The sequence below is a fragment of the Mugil cephalus genome, chromosome 1 (assembly GCF_022458985.1).
Source record: "Mugil cephalus isolate CIBA_MC_2020 chromosome 1, CIBA_Mcephalus_1.1, whole genome shotgun sequence".
Taxonomy (NCBI): Eukaryota; Metazoa; Chordata; class Actinopteri; order Mugiliformes; family Mugilidae; genus Mugil; species Mugil cephalus.
In genome coordinates, this window is record NC_061770.1 from 20,280,018 (window position 1) to 20,298,609 (window position 18,592).

An 18,592-nucleotide genomic window follows, 5' to 3' on the forward strand; every position below is an offset into this window, starting at 1 on the left:
TTGATATACTTCACTGTTAACTTTAAGTTGATGTTTTTACACTAGAACTAGAGGATGGATGTCAAGGATTTTGTGCAGCTCTTGTACAGATGCAATTTGACAAAATATCAGTTTAAGTTTGAGCTTGTTTCATGCTATGAATGTGCTACTATACTGAAAACCAGAATAAGAAAACAGGTTTAAAAAAAGATAAGAAAAAGAACACATTTTGGAAGCAACATTATTTTCATATGAAAATAAAATGATTAATTTTATTTTAATAGACAAGGCACACAAGATCCAAGTTATTATAGGGGGGAAAAAAACAGATACAGATTACAATGTGGGCCATTGATATAGCCACAAATAAAACTAATACTAATACTAAACTTTATGGTACTTTATTTATCTATGAGCATCAGATCTTGTCGATTTGACAGAAAATAATCCAGAAAGGTTTAAACAGGTTTTTCTAAATATAATTCATACATTCAATATCCGTACTGTTCTTGCACAGACAGTGTTATAAGTTGTGCATCATAAGATGTCTGGTAACTAAACGTGACTATTCAATATAAGACCAGAAATACACACAAATCAGCCATAACATTATAACCACCTTCCTAATATTTTGTAGGCGTCCCTCATGCCTCCAAAACAGTTGTGATTCATCAGAGAATGGACATGGGCATTTTGAGGGTGTCCTGTGGTGGCTGCTGCGATATGGGGTGAGGATTTCTGGTCTGGTCTAGGTGGGTGATACATACATTTAAGAGACATCCACAGGAATGCCAAGTCCAAAAGTTTCACAGAACATTGAATTGCCACAAGATGATCAATGTCATTTAGTTCTCCTGTCAGTGGTTTTAATATTATCCCTAATCAGTGTACGAGCGACAAGGATTTGGGGTTTGCTTTGTTGTGTTCTTGTCTTTGTTCGCCGTGGCTGCTGCTGGGTATTACACTTGGGCTGAGTTGATGACTTGCTTGTGTTCAATTATTCAGTTGAGTCTTAAGTTGTATTTAAGGACCTGCCACTCATTGCCAGTTCTTCAGTTCATGCTGCCCATGCTCCAGTGTTCGCCAACCAGTTTCACAAGTCTCCTTGCTTCATTTTGGAGGTCCAGTCTATTTAAACTCCATTTTTTTAAGCATGGACTCCTGTGCATTGGTCCTTACCCCAAGTTTTTTTGAGCAATACTTACTTAATATAACAATTGGTGACCCTCAAGTGACTGTAATTATGCATTCACAAAAGCATCAACCACATTTATTTGACTTCTTTGAGCATTTAACTTGAATTTCAAAAACTAAAACTGAGAAAAGATGCCTACATCTAAAAGTCAAACTAACATACAAAGGGCATCAAAGGTCACAGTATAACCCACACAACTGATTAGCAAATAATCTCTTTAAAAGTTTGCCTCTGAGCCTGGTTTTTCACTAAGGGAAATATTTCACATCACCATCCAGCATCTTGTAAAGTAGTTTATCCACATCCCGTCTGCTTTTTAGTAACCATTATATCACAGGAAGCTGAAGGCGCCTAAACCTCAGACTTTGGTGAGACGGCCATCTGTCATGGTGATCCAGAGTGGTTGTACATTTTATTATTTCAAATGACCTGTGTGGCCAAGGGTTATGTCACGCAGTGCTCATTTGTAAAATGGTACAGCATTTTAGAGAGCAGACTGTGAGACTGGTGAATCTTACTATAACAAATGGATAAAGGGGGTCTTGAGTTTTGTTTTGCGAAAAGTGAAACCAGTGTTGGAGTGGTCGGAAAGGACATTAACACTGGCCATTTCATTCACAGATTGTCTGTTTACATCCTATGAACTCCCTGGAGTTTTGCGTGTGGATTTGTCAATTCTCATTCAGCCATTATCACATCTCAAATTTCCAGTTGCCTGGATATTATCACTGAGGCTTGGCCATTACCAGTGTCTCATAACTTACAGTGGCCATGTTCATAATGATAGACCTAAAGCCATTTACCACTCTGAGTGAGTTTCTTGAATAAATATTAAAGGATGAAAACTAATGAAAAATATAAGTTATCAACAATTCAACAACATTCGACAGTTTTGCCTATTGTCAGTTCAATAGCTTGAGGAAACAGAATCCTTATCTCAAAGTTGTTTACTGCTTTACTGATCTCATTCCATGTAGCACAAAATTCTCCTTTAATAAGTTATATTTGATCAATGTGAACAAACAATGCATGAATTCTGTATTGTTGTTCTTTCTCCACAGTCAAGAATTAAATTTCAGTTCATGAAGTTCACTGTAGAGCAAATCACACAAAATATTTGACCACTGCTCAGATACAGTCAATTTCCCAGGTATTTTGAATCTTATCTCTGTTAATGGCTTGATCCAACCTTGGCAAAAAAAAAAAAAAAAAAAGATGCAAAAACATTAAGAATTGCTTGAAAATTTGACAAAATGTCAATAGCTGACTCGCAGGAAAGTACCACAGAGATAACTGAAGAAGTGGCGATGAGTGGAAGACTAGAAAGTCTAAGTGGTGTTTCCATGACTGGATGATGAGATGTAGGTGAGATAGCAGCCCAGCCCCAGCCTAACAACCAGCAGCAGTTGACCTGACCTTACACAGAAGTCAACAATCATTGTGGTCACTCTCAAAGTTCCTCAGACTGAGGCTTGCTATGTCTGACCAATGATTGACGGTAACAAATGGCTTCAAGAACTGTTTTGAATGTACCTGCCTGATGCAAACGATTTCCAGGAAAGTCTCGGTAGAATGCTTTGTGTAACAAAACCAATAATGTGGTGGGTTTGACTAGGTTGCTGTAGCCAGGTCCATGCAAAACATGGTGGTCACCATCTTTACTTTGCTTTCATCTGACCAAAGTATGTGCTGATTAAATCCAAGCTGCCCAACAATACGACCACGGGCCGCAGTTGGCCCGCAGGCCGTAGTTTTGACACCCCTGGGTTTGATACTTTTTGCATACTGGTTTGTGAATTGTTCTCCAACCATTTACACGAATATAATTCATTGATATATTAATATAGTCGTGGATCCCGAGGTGGATGGAAATGAACACCATGGATGGTTGCCTTTACTGGCAACAGCAATGCTTATTAAAAGCAGTGGTTATTCTCTTAAGAGCTCATATCAGACTCTTAAATGGTAACTACAACAATGAGGCATTTCCTTGTCTCATTGTTTCTTGTGGAAACTTCTTTACGTGCCTTGGCTACATGTAGTATCCCAGAATCAGAATTTCATCTGGAAGGAGATTATCTTATGGGTGGATTTTTTGACATTCATGATGTCAATGAACCTTTTCAACTCAACAGACCAGAAGCCATCGACTGCTCCAGGTTAGTTTCTAAAAATGGGTTGGTGATTAATTGAAACTTGCAATGTAAGAGCTTTACTCTTTGATGTTGAAGAATTCATCCTCATCTTACATTTACCCCTATTCAGTTAACCTTGTTCCATATCTACACAGAGATCTAAAGACTTCTTCAGTTGAATTAGATCCTTCTGCTCTTCTATCTGTGTTCTCAGTCAACCCTTCAGTCTGTCAAGCTATCAGAGATTTCAGTTGATGAGATTCACTGTAGAACAAATCAATAACTCCACCAACCTGCTGCCAAATGTGTCTCTTGGCTATGAAATATTTGATCAGTGCTCAGCTATACATAGTTTTCCAGGAATTTTGAATCTCATCTCAGTCAATGGCGTGATCCAACCTTGGGGAGAACCAAACAAAAATCCGCCCCAAGTGAACAAAGTCATAGCAGTGGTGGGCCCTTACACCAGCACTGACACCCTGACTGTAGCCCCACTATTGATGATGGATCTCATTCCTGTGGTAAGTTCACCATCCTCTACATTTTAATCTTTTTTCACTCCTGAAAGGCAAAAACTACTTATATATATTGCAAACATTTCAATAAATAGTCATTTAAACAGTTGGACAATTTGACAATTTATGACTGAAATGAGTAACAATTAATTGTTAATGTTTCAACAGATCAGTTATGGCGCTGCTAGCTCTGTGCTTTCGGACAAAAAGAAATTCCCTTCCGTGCTACGCACAGTGTATCCCAATAAAAAGATCATAGATGTGATTTTTAACATCATACAGCACTTCAGCTGGCGCTGGGTTGCTTTCCTTTACAGTACTGATGATTTTGGCATTGATGGGCTGGAAATGTTCCAAAATAGGATTGAGGATACAGAGGTCTGCCTGGCATACATCAAAGGCCTCAGATATGACACAAATTACTTCCTAACGTTCCGAGAGATAGATGCACTAAGGATAAAAGTCATTATTATAATTTCTCCAAAAGTGATGGCAGAAACTCTCATTGAGTCGGCAATACGACTGAATATCAGCAACAAGGTGTGGATAGCAGGAGACACCTGGTCCTTAAACAAAAAACTCTCCAAGATGGAAGGAATCAGAAACATTGGAACTGTACTTGGGGTGTCGCAGACAGTGATGACCATACCTGGCTTCAGAGAATTTGTCTATTCTACCAAGAGCCAGCCACTTTGTGAAAGTGCAGAAGAGAATATGTTTTGCAATCAGGTTTGCAACTGCAGTAGTCTGAGTGCTGAGGATGTCACTTCTGTGGAGTCATTGTTTTCCTTTTCTGTGCATTCTGCTGTATATGCCATTGCACATGCCTTGCACAATGTCTTGCAGTGCGGAATTGTTAAATGCAATCGCAACATTACAGCACACCCACACTTGGTAAGTATATGAACAGACAAATTATTGTGATTGTGTGTAAATTGTGATTTTTTTTTTTTGAAGCATAGCATACCATATAAAACTTTATATCTTCTAAACACAAGTAGAGTTAGAGTTTAGTAGTTTATAGTTACAACTGCAATATTTTACTCAGTGTAAATTCAAAAATGATAATTGTCTTGACTTTGTATACCTACATCAGGTTCTAGCAGAGTTGAAGAAGTCAAACTTTACACTTTTAAACCAAAGTATTCAGTTTGATGAGAACGGCGACCCCAAGTTTGGGTCCTATGCAGTAGTTTTCTGGAACCAAAGTGGTGATGCAGAAGAGGTTGGCTTTTATAAATTTCACCCAGCAGCCTATTTCAACATCAACAGCAGCAATATTAAGTGGTTCACAAATGGAAATGTAAGTACCTTTTTCTAATTATGTATCGCAGTATATCAAAACTCTGTAGTAGTTTCTAATGGAATTAGCTGTCCGAACCTGTGGTTAGATTTGACTTCTGCTATTTCTCTCAATAGTTTCTTTTGAAACTTTTACTTTTTTTTGCTGAATAATCACCCCGTACAGGTGCCTACTTCGCTATGTTCCCCAGAATGCCCTGTAGGATACAAGAAAGAACAAGATGGAATTCACAAGTGCTGCTTCAAATGTGAAATCTGTCCGAATGGAACGTATGTCAACAGCACAGGTGAGTATGTATGTGTAAGTGGTTAGGAATGAGTACATGTACTTCTGGAATTCTTCAACAAGGCACAACAAATATGAATTGAAGTTGAAGTTAATCTCATGGCAATCTGTCTCTGTGTTGTGTGTAAAATAGCGGATGCCTACACATGCACCCACTGCAAGGAGACAGAATGGTCTGAAGATGGCAGCACATCATGCAGTCTGCGGGTGGTGGAATACGTACCGTTCACAGACAGTGGGGCTATAGTTATCATGGTCATGGCTGTGGTCTTGGTGGGCCTCACAGTAGGCATGGCTTTTCTTTTTGCCATCAACTACAACACACCTGTTGTCAGATCTGCTGGAGGACCAATGTGCTTCCTGATTTTCGTCTGCCTCAATCTGTGTAGTCTTAGTATCTTCTTTTACTTTGGTACACCAACAGTTGCTTCTTGTATCCTGAGATATTTGCCATTTCTTTTGTTTTATACTGTTTGTCTAGCATGCTTTGTTGTGCGCTCTTTTCAAATTGTGTGCATTTTCAAAATAGCTACCAAGATCCCCAATCTTCAAGTTTGGTGGATGAAATATCACGGACAATGGCTGATCATCACTGGAGCATTTGTCATTCAGGGCCTTCTACTTCTTATTAGCTATTCTTGTGGACCTCCCAGGCCTTACAATGAAACTCTGTGGTACCCAAACAAAATCATTCTTGGCTGTGACTTCAATCTTAAAGCAACACTGAGTTCCGTGGTTTTACTTTCATTGTTGTGCTCACTTTGCTTTGTTTTTTCCTACATGGGAAAAGATCTCCCAAAAAATTACAATGAGGCCAAAGCGATAACCTTCTGCCTCCTCCTGCTGATTTTCACCTGGATTGTTTTTGCCACTGTGTACATGCTTTACCGTGGAAAGTATATCCACATTTTCAATGCTCTGGCAGTACTCTCCAGTCTCTACTCCTTCCTGTTGTGGTATTTCCTACCAAAATGTTACATCATTATTTTTCAACCCCGGAAAAACACACAGCAGTACTTCCAAGGTCTCATTCAGAGTTATACGAAAACAATTAGCCAATAGATGCATTTACAAATCACATGTCTCTACAGGCAGTAGAAGTGATGTGTTTCAGGTTTGGTACATTGTCATATCAATCTATTTTTAGTAGGTTTAGTTTTTTAGTTTTTTTTTTTGGCAAGCTATTCCATTTATCAGATGATAAATGAGAAAATAACACGTGTTAAATATTAAGCTACAGCCTGTATATTCACGGTTGTTGATTAATCTTATACATTGTTTTGTATTCTCATAAGATTAAATTGTTAAGAACTTAGTCGAGGGAGGTGTGTCCTTTCAACCCATAGGACTCAAAGAATTTTTGTCCATTTCTGAACATGTCTGGTGAAGTTCTTTAACTTTCTTCAAACACCAGTAGATAACATGCTAGTTAGGGTTATGTCTAAAAATGCACTCAGCGTCTTGAGTGTAAACATGCATGTGGTGGTGAATGATGAATAAATTCATTCTAAATCTGCTGTTTTCTGTGTTAACTCTGTTTCTATATAGAGCTGAAATAAGTTTAGACCTTTTAAATCCTGGAATTGAGCGTGCAAAAATTTCACATCCATAATTAATAATTAATATGCTTTCATTTGAAATGTATCCTTTTCAGTGTTAAATGAGCGCTTTACTCGAGGTATATGCCTTCATTCAGTAAATAACTTTCATAATCCAAGTCCATAGCAATGACAGTGTGTTACAGCACAATAAGTGAAATGATATACAGAGTGTGACAAAGATCGACTGGGTTTCCGCTTAATGTGGACTTGCTAAATTCAACAGATGAGGAAACAAATTATTTTGCTTTGTTGAGTGTTTGAGACATAGTCATTAGGTAAACCACTACCAATTACTGCTACTATGTAAAATGTCCATGCAAAATAAAGTGGTCACCATGTGACTGATTATTGTTTCATGTGATCAAAGTATGTGCAGTCGATGATGATCGAAGTTATGTGCAGTCATGACAATGGTTTTCTATCAATAACCCACGTCGGACAGGTTTGGACCCTTGATTTAGGTCCAAACTGTTGGCTTTTGTCGAACCTCTGCTGAAAGCTTTTCAGCTGGTACAGCATGATCAATCAGCAACTGGGCAAACCTGTCTGAGAGATTGCTCTGACTGGCAGTCTACCGTTGCAAACCAGAGCAAGAGAAACATAAGTGATAAAAGTAAACTGGGACAAAGTTCAAATAGATACAGAAGGCTATCTAGTTTTGCACATCTTTATCATCTCTCTATGTTCAAATACAAAAGTATTTTCACAACATGATTATCTAGAATGTGTAAGCTGCAGCCTCTCAGGCAATAGTTGAGGGTCTTCGTATCACAAATACGGACTACTGGCACCTTCTGGGATCAAGAATTATTTCGTTTTATACAGGTGCAAAACATAGAATATCTGTCGGTTGTTACCTTCAGACTTTGCATAGGTTCAAGGCAACTTAATTCAGAAAAGTCCACACAAAGGGGCATGAGGCAATGATACAGTCAACCTTCATTGCTGGTATTTTCTTTGATGGTGGCTATTGTATATCAACACCTTAAACTTTTACGTTTCTATTGACCAAAAACCCTAGAAGTGACCTTAATAATAAAAACAGCAGATTCAAATTTGACTGAAGTGCCCCATTTACCTGTGAAGTCATCAAACAGAGTGTTGGACAGCTTAGTTGGTTTTTGCATACTGATTTGTGAACTGTCCTCCGACCATTTACAGGGACATAATTTATTGTCTGAAGTCATGCATCCCCTAACGTATGGAAATGTACACTGGTGGGTCCCATCGCTTAAATAAAAGTGCAGGTTGTTGTCATTAGAGTTCTCAACAGACTGGTTAATGGTAACTACAACAATGAGGCATCATCCTGCTTTATTGCTTCTTTTGGAAAGTTTTTTACTTGTCTTCACAACATGTAGTGTCCCAGGCTCTGAATTTCGTCTGGAAGGAGATTATTTCATGGGTGGACTTTTTGATATTCATTATGTCAGCGAATCTCTTCATTTCAAGCGACCAGAAGCCATTGACTGCTCCAGGTTAGTTTGTATACATATGCACACAAATATTCATTATGTATGTAGGTATGTATGTACGTACATATGTAGGTATCTATGTATGTATGTATACATGCACGGAAAATTTGCAATTCCATAGAGTTCTTGAGATTTAATGAACAATCATATTGATATTGTATGAATGTATTTCAATCCCTCTGCTCTTCTATTTGTGTTCTCAGTCAACCCTTCAGTCTGTCAAGCTATCAGAGATTTCAGTTGATGAGATTCGCTGTAGAGCAAATCAATAACTCCACCAACCTGCTGCCAAATGTGTCTCTTGGCTATGAAATATTTGATCAGTGCTCAGATATACACAGTTTCTCGGGAATTTTGAATCTCATCTCAGTCAGCGGCTTGATCCAACCTTGGGGGGAACCAAATAAATATCAGTCCAAACTGAACAAAGTCATAGCAGTGGTAGGCCCTTTTTCCAGCACTGACACCCTGACCGTAGCCCCACTACTGATGATGGATCTCATTCCTGTGGTAAGTTTACCATCCTCTACATTTGACCCTTTGCCCTGATAGACAGTGAGGTGTGTTTTAAATATAAAGTATTGTTTTATCTTTACAAAAAGTGAAAGAATTCTTAAAATAAAGTCTATTGTGACTGAAATTAGTGACAGTGTCTCCATTTCTGTTTCAACAGGTCAGTTATGGAGCTGCTAGCTCTGTCCTTTCAAAGAAAGCAAGCTTTCCTTCTTTCCTACGTACAGTGCTCCCCAATCAAGGGATCATATGTGCGATTTTTAAGCTCATACAGCACTTCAACTGGCGCTGGGTTGCTTTCCTTTACAGCAACAACGATTATGGCATTGATGGACTGGAATTATTCCAAAATAGGATTGAAGATACAGAGATCTGCCTGGCATTCATCAAAGGCCTCAGATATGACACAAATTACTTCCTAACGTTCCGAGAGATAGATGCACTGAGGATAAAAGTCATTATTGTTTTTGCTCCAAAAGTGATGGCAGAAACTCTCATCGAATCGGCAATACAACTGAATATCAGCAACAAGGTGTGGATAGCAGGGGACACCTGGTCCTTGAGCAAAAAACTCTCCAAGATGGAAGGAATCAGAAACATTGGAACTGTACTTGGGCTGTCGCAGACAGTGATGAACATACCTGGCTTCAGAGAATTTATCTATTCTACCAAGAGCCAGCCGCTTTGTGAAAGTGCAGAAGAGAATATGTTTTGTAATCAGGTTTGCAACTGCAGTAGTCTGAGTGCTGAGGATGTCACTTCTATAGAGTCATCATTCTCCTTTCCTGTGTATTCTGCTGTATATGCTACTGCGCACGCTTTGCACAATGTCTTGCAGTGTGGAGTTGTTAAATGCAATCGCAACATTACAGCACACCCACACTTGGTAGGTATACAAATAGACAAATCATTTCATTTAAGTGAATGAATTTTTCAGCAACTTTAACTTGTCCAAATACTCGTTCAGTAGGTGTTTTCTCATTACCTACAGCAGATAACACGTCATCTAAAAACTTTACATCTTCTGAACACCCGTGAAGCTTATATTTCTTGCCAATCAGTTCCGATATTCATAATTAATCTCTCTCTTTTTAATATGTAAACAACCTTAGTTATATGTCTGAAATAAAATGAGTGGCTGTCCTCTTCATTTTGTATGCCTCCATCAGGTTCTAGCAGAGTTGAAGAAGTCAAACTTTACACTTTTAAACCAAAGTATTCAGTTTGATGAGAACGGCGACCCCAAATTTGGATCCTATGCAGTAGTTTTCTGGAACCAAAGTGGTTATGCAGAAGAGGTTGGCTTTTATAAATTTCACCCGTCAGCCTATTTCAACATCAGCAACAGCAAAATCAAATGGTTCACAGGGGGAGAAGTAAGTAGTGTTTTATTATGATGTTACGCAGTGTTTTAAGACTCTATACAGTATAAAATGATGTAAATGTGCTAAAAGATTTGGAATTGCAACCCTGCAACCCATGTATGTATATGTATTATCTGTCCAACCTTTTGAAGCCTGTTAAAAAATACGTTAACTGCAGTTTTCCTAATTTCTGTCTTGCACAGGTGCCTATTTCACGATGTTCCCCAGATTGTCCTGGAGGATACAAGAAAAAACAAGATGGAATACACAAATGCTGCTTCAAATGTGAAATCTGTCCGAACGGAACGTATGTCAACAGCACAGGTGATGAGAGGCAGGGAATGAATGAAAACAGTGCTGCCATTATGCTTGCAAGTTGAATTGGCTCAACTGCAAATCTTTTGAAGTTAATTTTGTGACAATCTGTCTTTGCGCTGTGTGTAAAATAGAGGATCCCTTCACATGCATCAACTGCAAGGAGACAGAATGGTCTGAAGATGGCAGCACATCATGCAATCTACGGGTGGTGGAGTACGTACCGTTCACAGACACTGGGGCTACAGTGATTATGTTCATGACCTGGGTCTTGGTGGGCCTCACAGTAGCTGTAGCTGTTCTCTTTGCCATCAACCACAACACACCTGTTGTCCGATCTGCTGGAGGACCAATGTGCTTCCTGATTTTAGGCTGCCTCAGTCTGTGTAGTCTTAGTGTTTTCTTTTACTTTGGTACACCAACAGTTGCTTTTTGTGTCTTAAGGTCCCTTCCATTTCTTTTGTTCTACACTGTTTGTCTAGCATGCTTTGTTGTGCGCTCTTTTCAAATTGTTTGCATTTTCAAAATAGCTGCCAAGATCCCCAATCTCCATAGTTTGTGGATGAAATATCACGGACAATGGCTGATCATCACTGCAGCATTTGTCATTCAGGGCCTTCTACTTCTTATTGGCTATTCTTGTGGACCTCCCAGGCCTTACAATGAAACTCTGTGGTACCCAGAAAAAATCATTCTTGGCTGTGACTCCAATCTTAAAGCAACCTTGAGTTCTGTGGTTTTACCTTTATTGATGTGCTCACTTTGCTTCATTTTCTCCTACATGGGAAAAGATCTCCCAAAAAATTACAATGAGGCCAAAGCGATAACCTTCTGCCTCCTCCTGCTGATTTTCACCTGGATTGTCTTTGCCACTGTGTACATGCTTTACCGTGGAAAGTACATCCAAATTCTTAACGCTCTGGCAGTACTCTCCAGTCTCTATTCCTTCCTGTTGTGGTATTTCCTACCAAAATGTTACATTATCATCTTTCAACCCCACAAAAACACACAGCAGTACTTCCAAGGTCTCATTCAGAGTTATACCAAAACAATTAGCCAGTAACTTCCTTCACAAATCACATGTCAGTGTGTCTAGACAATCTGCTTATGGAGACACTGACTGACCTGTTTCAGATTTTCTGCAAACTTTTTGAGTCCTTTTTTAATTTAAATATGTTTTCAGGATATTTGGGAATGAGTCCACATTTTGGGCTATAAATTTAATCTAGTATATATTTATGCAATCACAATCTCTGCCTGCCAAATACTAAGATATAGTATGTAGTTTTTTTTTTATCCGGTTTTCAATTAAAACATAACTGTATAATCCAATGTAAACCATAAATGGACACTTTTCCTGATATATGGTTTGTATAAGATTACAATGCAAATTACACAGTCAGTTCAGAAAGATCTCATCAAATAAAGAATAAAGATCTAATGTGTGTGGTTCTGTGTTTTTACTAATTTATAAATTATTTCCATGAGTTTATGAGTACCATATTAACCTGTAACTCCAATGTTTCTAAGATTTGCCAAATAAACCATTGTGAAATAACTGGTTGTCTAACTGATTATTAAAGCTGTAGCGAAGGTTATAAAACAAATATATGCAATATAAATACATATACATATATGCGAGTAAACATAATAAAATGAAACATTTGTCTGATTTTGTTGGACACAGCAAGAACTCATTTAATTATTTGGCTAAAAATTGAAACTGCTATTTAATGTTGAAAAGTGAATCAGTCCCTGAGACCTCTGTTGTTAAAGTGACCAACTTTACAGCAAGATTGCTTTTTTGTGTGTGTCAGATTATTCATAAGAAAATTGTAATGAATGCTGTTTTGAAAGGCCCCCTAGGACCCCAATAGAGCCTTGAATTGCTGCTAAGTACATACTTAGATTTCCTGTGCTTCCTCACTTTGGACCAGTGACTCTAGTGATTTTAATCAGTTTTAAGAATTCCCAATTGTGGCTCTACATGGATATGATGCAAATGATGGACCCTGGCTGTTTTTGTGCCTTTTGCATACTGATTTGTGAATTTTCCTCCAGCCATTTCTAACTATGTCCTTCCTTCTCACGTGCATGTAAATGATGCGGCCTGATAGTCAAAGTGTCTCACAACTTTTATGTAAGGCAAAGCCCATGAGAGTTGATGTTAGATTCATAAATGCCAATCACAAAAAATGAAACATTTTCTTGTTTTTCTGTGTCTGCTGAGAACCGTTCTACATGCTTTGACACAATGCGAAGTCCCAGACTCACAATTTCAACTGAAAGGAGATTATTTGATAGGTGGACTTTTTAGCATTCATTTTGTTGGTGGGCCTCTTTATCACGACAGACCCAACGCCATCGACTGTTCCAGGTGAGTTTTACAATCAATTTGTATTAGATAAAGCTGAAGCCAGTGCACAGTGGATAATGGAACAGGTATAATTTGCACATTCAAGAGCCTTGCTGCAATTTTGTGCAAAATGACCAAGTAGAGTATTTTCTCCCTAGTCCAATTAATTGCCTCATTATCAAACGTGTGCATGTGATGTTTAATCTTGATTGTTTTGATACATCCGTATTTGGGGATGAATGGTAGTTCTTTCTGGGTTTTCACAAACAGTAACGCCTAAAGGGTTAAATAGTTGTTTCAAATAGATGTTTCTGAATTCACGCTGACAAGAATTCCAATAAATTCCAGCAACTAAACTCCACTTCCCTGCTGTCCTTTCTCCGTCCTCAGTAAACCATTCTATCTCCCAAATTATCGGATGTTTCAGTTGATGAGATTCTCCGTAGAGCAAATCAACAACTCTACCGATCTGCTGCCAAAGGTGTCTCTTGGCTATGAAATATTTGACCAATGCTCAGATAAAGAGAACCTACCTGGAATTTTCAAACTCGTCTCAGTCAATGGCTTGATTCAACCTTGGGATGAATCATATAAGCTACAAAAAAATATGTCCAGAAATTCCACGGTGATAGCAGTGGTTGGTCCTATAACAAGCACTCAGTCTCTAACGGTAGCCCCACTGTTCACGGTGGATCTCATTCCAATGGTAAATTTACCAGTACTGTGTTAATCCTTTTTATTTAACCAAACATACCAAATATCTCACAGTATGTGTTAGCAACATGATTGCCTTATTTAAAAGTTATTTTTTAATGCTAGATTTGATACTGAAATTGATGAATTTCTCTGTTGCTCTTTTAACAGGTCAATTATGGAGCAACTAGCTCTGTCTTATCAAATAAGTTGAAATATCCCAGTTTCCTACGCACTGTCCCTCAGAATAAAGACACCATAGATGTAATTTTTTACATTGTGCAAAACTTCAACTGGCGCTGGGTTGCTTTTCTTTACAGTGATAATGATTTTGGCACTGATGGCCTGGAGTTGTTCAGGAATAGGATTAAGAATACAGAGATCTGCCTGGCATACACCAAAGGGCTCAGTGACAAGACAGACTACTCCTCATTGCTCAAACAGATAATGGCACAGAGGATAAATGCCATTATTGTTTTTGCTCTAAACATAAATGCTGAGGCTCTCATTAGGTCGGCAATACGACTGAATGTCACCAACAAGGTGTGGATAGCAGATGATGGGTGGTCTTTAAACAATAAGCTCCCTAAGATGAAAGGAATCAAAAACATTGGAACTGTACTTGGGGTGTCTCAAACAGTGGTAACAATACCTGGCTTCAATGAGTTTATCCGTTCGATAAAAGGCCAGCCTCTTTGCGCAGAGGTAGCACAGCAAAGGCTTTGTAATCAGGACTGCAACTGCAGCAGCCTGAGAGCTGAGGAAATCATTGCTGCGGACCCATCTTTTTCTTTTTCAGTTTATTCTGCCATTTATGCCATCGCTCATGCTTTACATAAAACCTTACAATGTGGAACTGGCAGATGTAATACTAATATTACAGTGAAGCCATACATGGTGAGTATGCAAACAATCTTTGTGTTTGAATTGAGATCACGATAATTATTACTCTGCTTCGTTGTCATATAGTCAGTGTTAACTAAACATGTTTCTAGAGATTTTTAATGAGGGTTTGCATCCGACAAGTTTATGTTGTGGAGGGTATACATTTTGCCTTGGTTGTAAGGAATGCTTCAAGTCTACAATCTAATAACTACATCCCTAAGTCTTGTTGAGGGGGCATCACAAATAGCAATGCTGATAATGGTCATTTAAATTTTGTGTACCCACATCAGGTTCTAGATGAACTCATGAAGTCAAAGTTTACACTTTTAAACCAGAGTATTCAGTTTGATGAGAATGGCGATCCCAAGTTTGGATCCTTTTCTATAGTTTTCTGGAACCAAAGTGGTGACGCAGAAGAGGTTGGCTTTTATGAATTTCACCCGGCAGTTGATGCCTTCATCAACAGCAGTAAAATTAAATGGTTCACAAAAGGAGATGTAAGTATTTTAATATCACCATAGTTTAAGTCTGCATGGTAAATATGTAATAAATATGTATTTTGTAAGTGATGACACATGTTTTGCTTTTTGGTGCCTGCATGTGTGTCACAGCTTCAAATGGAACCAGTTCCCTCTTTTACTGCATCCTCCAAAATATTATTTTTCTGTCAGATATGTGATTTGTTGCTGAATAATTGTTTCGTGCAGGTGCCGACTTCCTTGTGTTCCCCAGAATGTTCTGTGGGATACGCTAAAAAACAAACTGGAACCCACAAATGCTGCTTCATTTGTGAAGTCTGTCCAAATGGAACTTACATCAACACCACAGGTAAATTTTTATTCATGAAAGCAAGGTGAGTTTTATTAAGCTTATATATTTATTAAGCTATAGTTTCCACCTTAACCAAAACACATACTAAGGAAATATGTAACTTAGTGAGTTCAAATTTTTAATGAACTGTCGCATAGTTTCTTTTCTTCGACTACACATTATACTAGTTTATTTACATCATGCAATACTACTGCTGTCCTGATTCAATTACCTCTAAGGTGGTTAATCTTATTAGGAATTAAAGCAAGTTTTAAATAAATAATATTCCGTTTCAGAGAACACACAAAATAAAAGTGTTATCAATCAAAGTCATTCCTCTGATTCAACAGTGGATCCCTACACATGCATCAACTGCAAGGAGACAGAGTGGTCTACAGAAGGAAGTGCATCATGCAATCTACGGGCAGTGGAGTACATACCGTTCACAGACAGTGGGGCTATAGTGATCATGTGCATGACCGGGTTCTTGGTGGGCCTCACAGTAGCTGTAGCTGTTCTCTTTGCCATCAACCACAACACACCTGTTGTCAGATCTGCTGGAGGACCAATGTGCTTCCTGATTTTAGGCTGCCTCAGTCTGTGTAGTCTTAGTGTCTTCTTTTACTTTGGTACACCAACAGTTGCTTCTTGTATCCTCAGATATTTACCATTTCTTTTGTTCTACACTGTTGTTCTAGCATGCTTTGTTGTGCGCTCTTTTCAAATTGTTTGCATTTTCAAAATAGCTGCCAAGATCCCCAAACTCCACATTTGGTGGATGAAATATCACGGACAATGGCTGATCATCACTGCAGCATTTGTCATTCAGGGCCTTCTACTTCTTATTGGCTATTCTTGTGGACCTCCCAGGCCTTACAATGAAATTGTGTGGTACCCAGACAAAATCATTCTTGGTTGTGACTTCACTCTTAAGGTAGCATCTTGTTCTGTGATTTTACTATTATTGTTGTGCTCACTTTGCTTTGTTTTCTCCTACATGGGAAAAGATCTCCCAAAAAATTACAATGAGGCCAAAGCAATAACCTTCTGCCTCCTCCTGCTGATTTTCACCTGGATTGTCTTTGCCACTGAGTACATGCTTTACCGTGGAAAGTACATCCAAATTCTTAATGCTTTGGCAGTACTCTCCAGTCTCTACTCCTTCCTGTTGTGGTATTTCCTACCAAAATGTTACATTATGATCTTTCAGCCCCACAAAAACACACAGCAGTACTTCCAAGGTCTCATTCAGAGTTATACCAAAACAATTAGCCAGTAGCTACCTCCACTAATTATATGTCCAACAGGTTTAGCCCAACATTTAAACAGAAGTTGTCACTAACAATGCCAACAAATGCTGGAGCAACTTTTTTGACAGCAACTCACCACAGCTAGCTGTGCAAAGTTTCCATTGCAAAGCCCTGAAAGAATCAAGCCAACACCAAAGTGCCAAAACTGCAGTTCCTGAAATGGCCACTCGAGGCTAAATATGTCCAATGTCCAATTTAACAGCAGAAATAAACAGTTTAAAGCCCGCTACAAAATACAGCTTAGGTCTCTACAGATAATTTCAATTACTATTCACCCACAGTTCTATCCAACCAGGGAAACACCGACTTGGTAAAATGTTCACTTAAAAACACCTTTTTTCCTTTCTTTAGCTTATTGGGTCAGAAATAAACTCACACATGACAAAGAGCTGTTTCAGTCACTGTATGTGACGCATGCAAAAGGCATGTTAATATTTTGTGTAATATTTTATTTGTAATCCTATTAAATCATAAATTAAAAAAAAAACACATAAAACTTATCTAACATGAAATGTGTACTTGCATGCCTTAAGATTCTTTAATATCACTGTTTAGCATTATTAACATATCTATAACTATCTCTGATACTGCAAATATATATAGATATATAAAATATACAAATATAGATATAGATTGTTAGAATGGCCTGGTAGCAGCTGGATTAATCAGGGGGCTTTGGGCTCAGAGACTACTTTTTGTGTGTTTGCTCTGAAAAAGGGTTCTACAACTCAACTACATAATTCTCCTGGGTAAAACAAACAGGTGGGTAAAAATGGGGGTACAAGGAGGGATTTAATCTAGGAATGACCTTGAATTGGAGCAGTGCTTTATAACTTGACTTATGTTCCAGTGATGTCAGTTAAAGACATATCTATGCTTCCTGGCTGTATCCATTTTGGAAGGAGACACAGTGTAGAGATTATGTACCTGAACGGGCTTGAGAATGCATCAGAATACAGAGTGGGTATTTGTTTATCAATCAACTACTTTTACAGTAACTCCTTCTTTCATGAATTATCATTTAAGGTGTGTTTTTTTTATTAAGTCCACTGTCTCACGCACTGCGTGCCTGTCCCTTCCTACCAAGCAAAACGTGGAGTACCGCCCTTCCACCAGGTGGTTACCCGAATTCAAATACAGGTGACAGCCTATGACATTTATCACTTTCATTTGCTGATTGCAAATTTTATTCTTTCAAATAGTCTTTGTGGTCCAATGTTAAATTGTGCAGGGATCATTTGTAAAAGGAGATGGCCTTTCACCACAAACCAATCATTCTGGGTTGACTTCATTTGCATTTGTTTGTTTGTCACTTTATCATATTCAATCTTGTAAAAACATATTCATATATACTAAGTACTAATAAAAGAAAACGTTTCTGAGCATCATGTGCATGCACTGTCGAAGGAACATGGTTTGTTGACAGCCCACCAGTCCTTCCATCCAGCCATATTAAAGTTGAAAATCCAGACGTCCTTGTCCCTTGCAATATATCTGAGTTCCTTGTAAAGAACCCCAAGATGTTATCACGCCAGGCCTGAATCCCTCCCAACTCATTCTGGGTTGGACTATTCGCAGCTGGGCATTCTGGGAAACTCCTGAGCTCATGAGATGTCCAAACCTCAACGGGCACCTTTCTATGCAAAGGAGCAGCAGTTCTACGCCAACCTCCTGCATCCCATCTCTAGTTGAAAACCTTAATTTGGTGAGAGCTATAGACCAATTGCAGGACACAGAGGGAAAATCCAGCTAACATATGGCACTGCAGGAAATGCAGGATATGCAAAAAAATAAACAACTAGAAAAACAGGTGATGACCAAAACCAAGGCGAGGAAATGCATGGTGGAAATGAAGAGG

The 18,592-nt window shown here is 38.5% G+C and overlaps 3 protein-coding genes across 3 annotated transcripts; all 3 read left to right on the plus strand.

Annotated features, from left to right (window-relative positions):
• The first annotated feature begins 3,151 nt into the window (after positions 1-3,151).
• On the plus strand, positions 3,152-6,474 carry LOC125020927 (taste receptor type 1 member 1-like). Its single transcript, XM_047606588.1, has 6 exons — positions 3,152-3,333; positions 3,524-3,830; positions 3,993-4,718; positions 4,921-5,127; positions 5,293-5,413; positions 5,546-6,474. Exons 1-6 carry the CDS (start codon positions 3,152-3,154, stop codon positions 6,472-6,474), a joined length of 2,472 nt encoding a protein of 823 aa, XP_047462544.1.
• Positions 6,475-8,213: 1,739 nt separating this feature from the next.
• On the plus strand, positions 8,214-11,821 carry LOC125020709 (taste receptor type 1 member 1-like). The gene is made up of 6 exons (XM_047606165.1): positions 8,214-8,491; positions 8,692-8,998; positions 9,162-9,887; positions 10,171-10,377; positions 10,569-10,689; positions 10,815-11,821. Exons 1-6 carry the CDS (start codon positions 8,295-8,297, stop codon positions 11,741-11,743), a joined length of 2,487 nt encoding a protein of 828 aa, XP_047462121.1. The 5' UTR covers positions 8,214-8,294; the 3' UTR covers positions 11,744-11,821.
• A 1,618-nt stretch (positions 11,822-13,439) lies between these two features.
• LOC125020389 (taste receptor type 1 member 1-like) lies at positions 13,440-16,703 on the plus strand. The gene is made up of 5 exons (XM_047605724.1): positions 13,440-13,742; positions 13,901-14,626; positions 14,905-15,111; positions 15,322-15,442; positions 15,775-16,703. The coding sequence occupies exons 1-5, from the start codon at positions 13,455-13,457 to the stop codon at positions 16,701-16,703; spliced, it is 2,271 nt and encodes a 756-aa protein (XP_047461680.1). The 5' UTR covers positions 13,440-13,454.
• Positions 16,704-18,592: the final 1,889 nt, after the last annotated feature.

Coding starts and splice junctions, on each gene's coding strand:
- LOC125020927 (XM_047606588.1), top strand. CDS start 3,152: ATGAGGCATTTCCTTGTCTCATTGTTTCTTGTGGAAACTTCTTTACGT. Junction 3,831..3,992: donor TGATGGATCTCATTCCTGTG/GTAAGTTCACCA, acceptor ATGTTTCAACAG/ATCAGTTATGGCGCTGCTAG. Junction 5,414..5,545: donor AACGTATGTCAACAGCACAG/GTGAGTATGTAT, acceptor TGTGTAAAATAG/CGGATGCCTACACATGCACC.
- LOC125020709 (XM_047606165.1), top strand. CDS start 8,295: ATGGTAACTACAACAATGAGGCATCATCCTGCTTTATTGCTTCTTTTG. Junction 8,492..8,691: donor GAAGCCATTGACTGCTCCAG/GTTAGTTTGTAT, acceptor TTGTGTTCTCAG/TCAACCCTTCAGTCTGTCAA. Junction 9,888..10,170: donor TTACAGCACACCCACACTTG/GTAGGTATACAA, acceptor TGCCTCCATCAG/GTTCTAGCAGAGTTGAAGAA.
- LOC125020389 (XM_047605724.1), top strand. CDS start 13,455: ATGTTTCAGTTGATGAGATTCTCCGTAGAGCAAATCAACAACTCTACC. Junction 13,743..13,900: donor CGGTGGATCTCATTCCAATG/GTAAATTTACCA, acceptor CTCTTTTAACAG/GTCAATTATGGAGCAACTAG. Junction 15,443..15,774: donor AACTTACATCAACACCACAG/GTAAATTTTTAT, acceptor CTGATTCAACAG/TGGATCCCTACACATGCATC.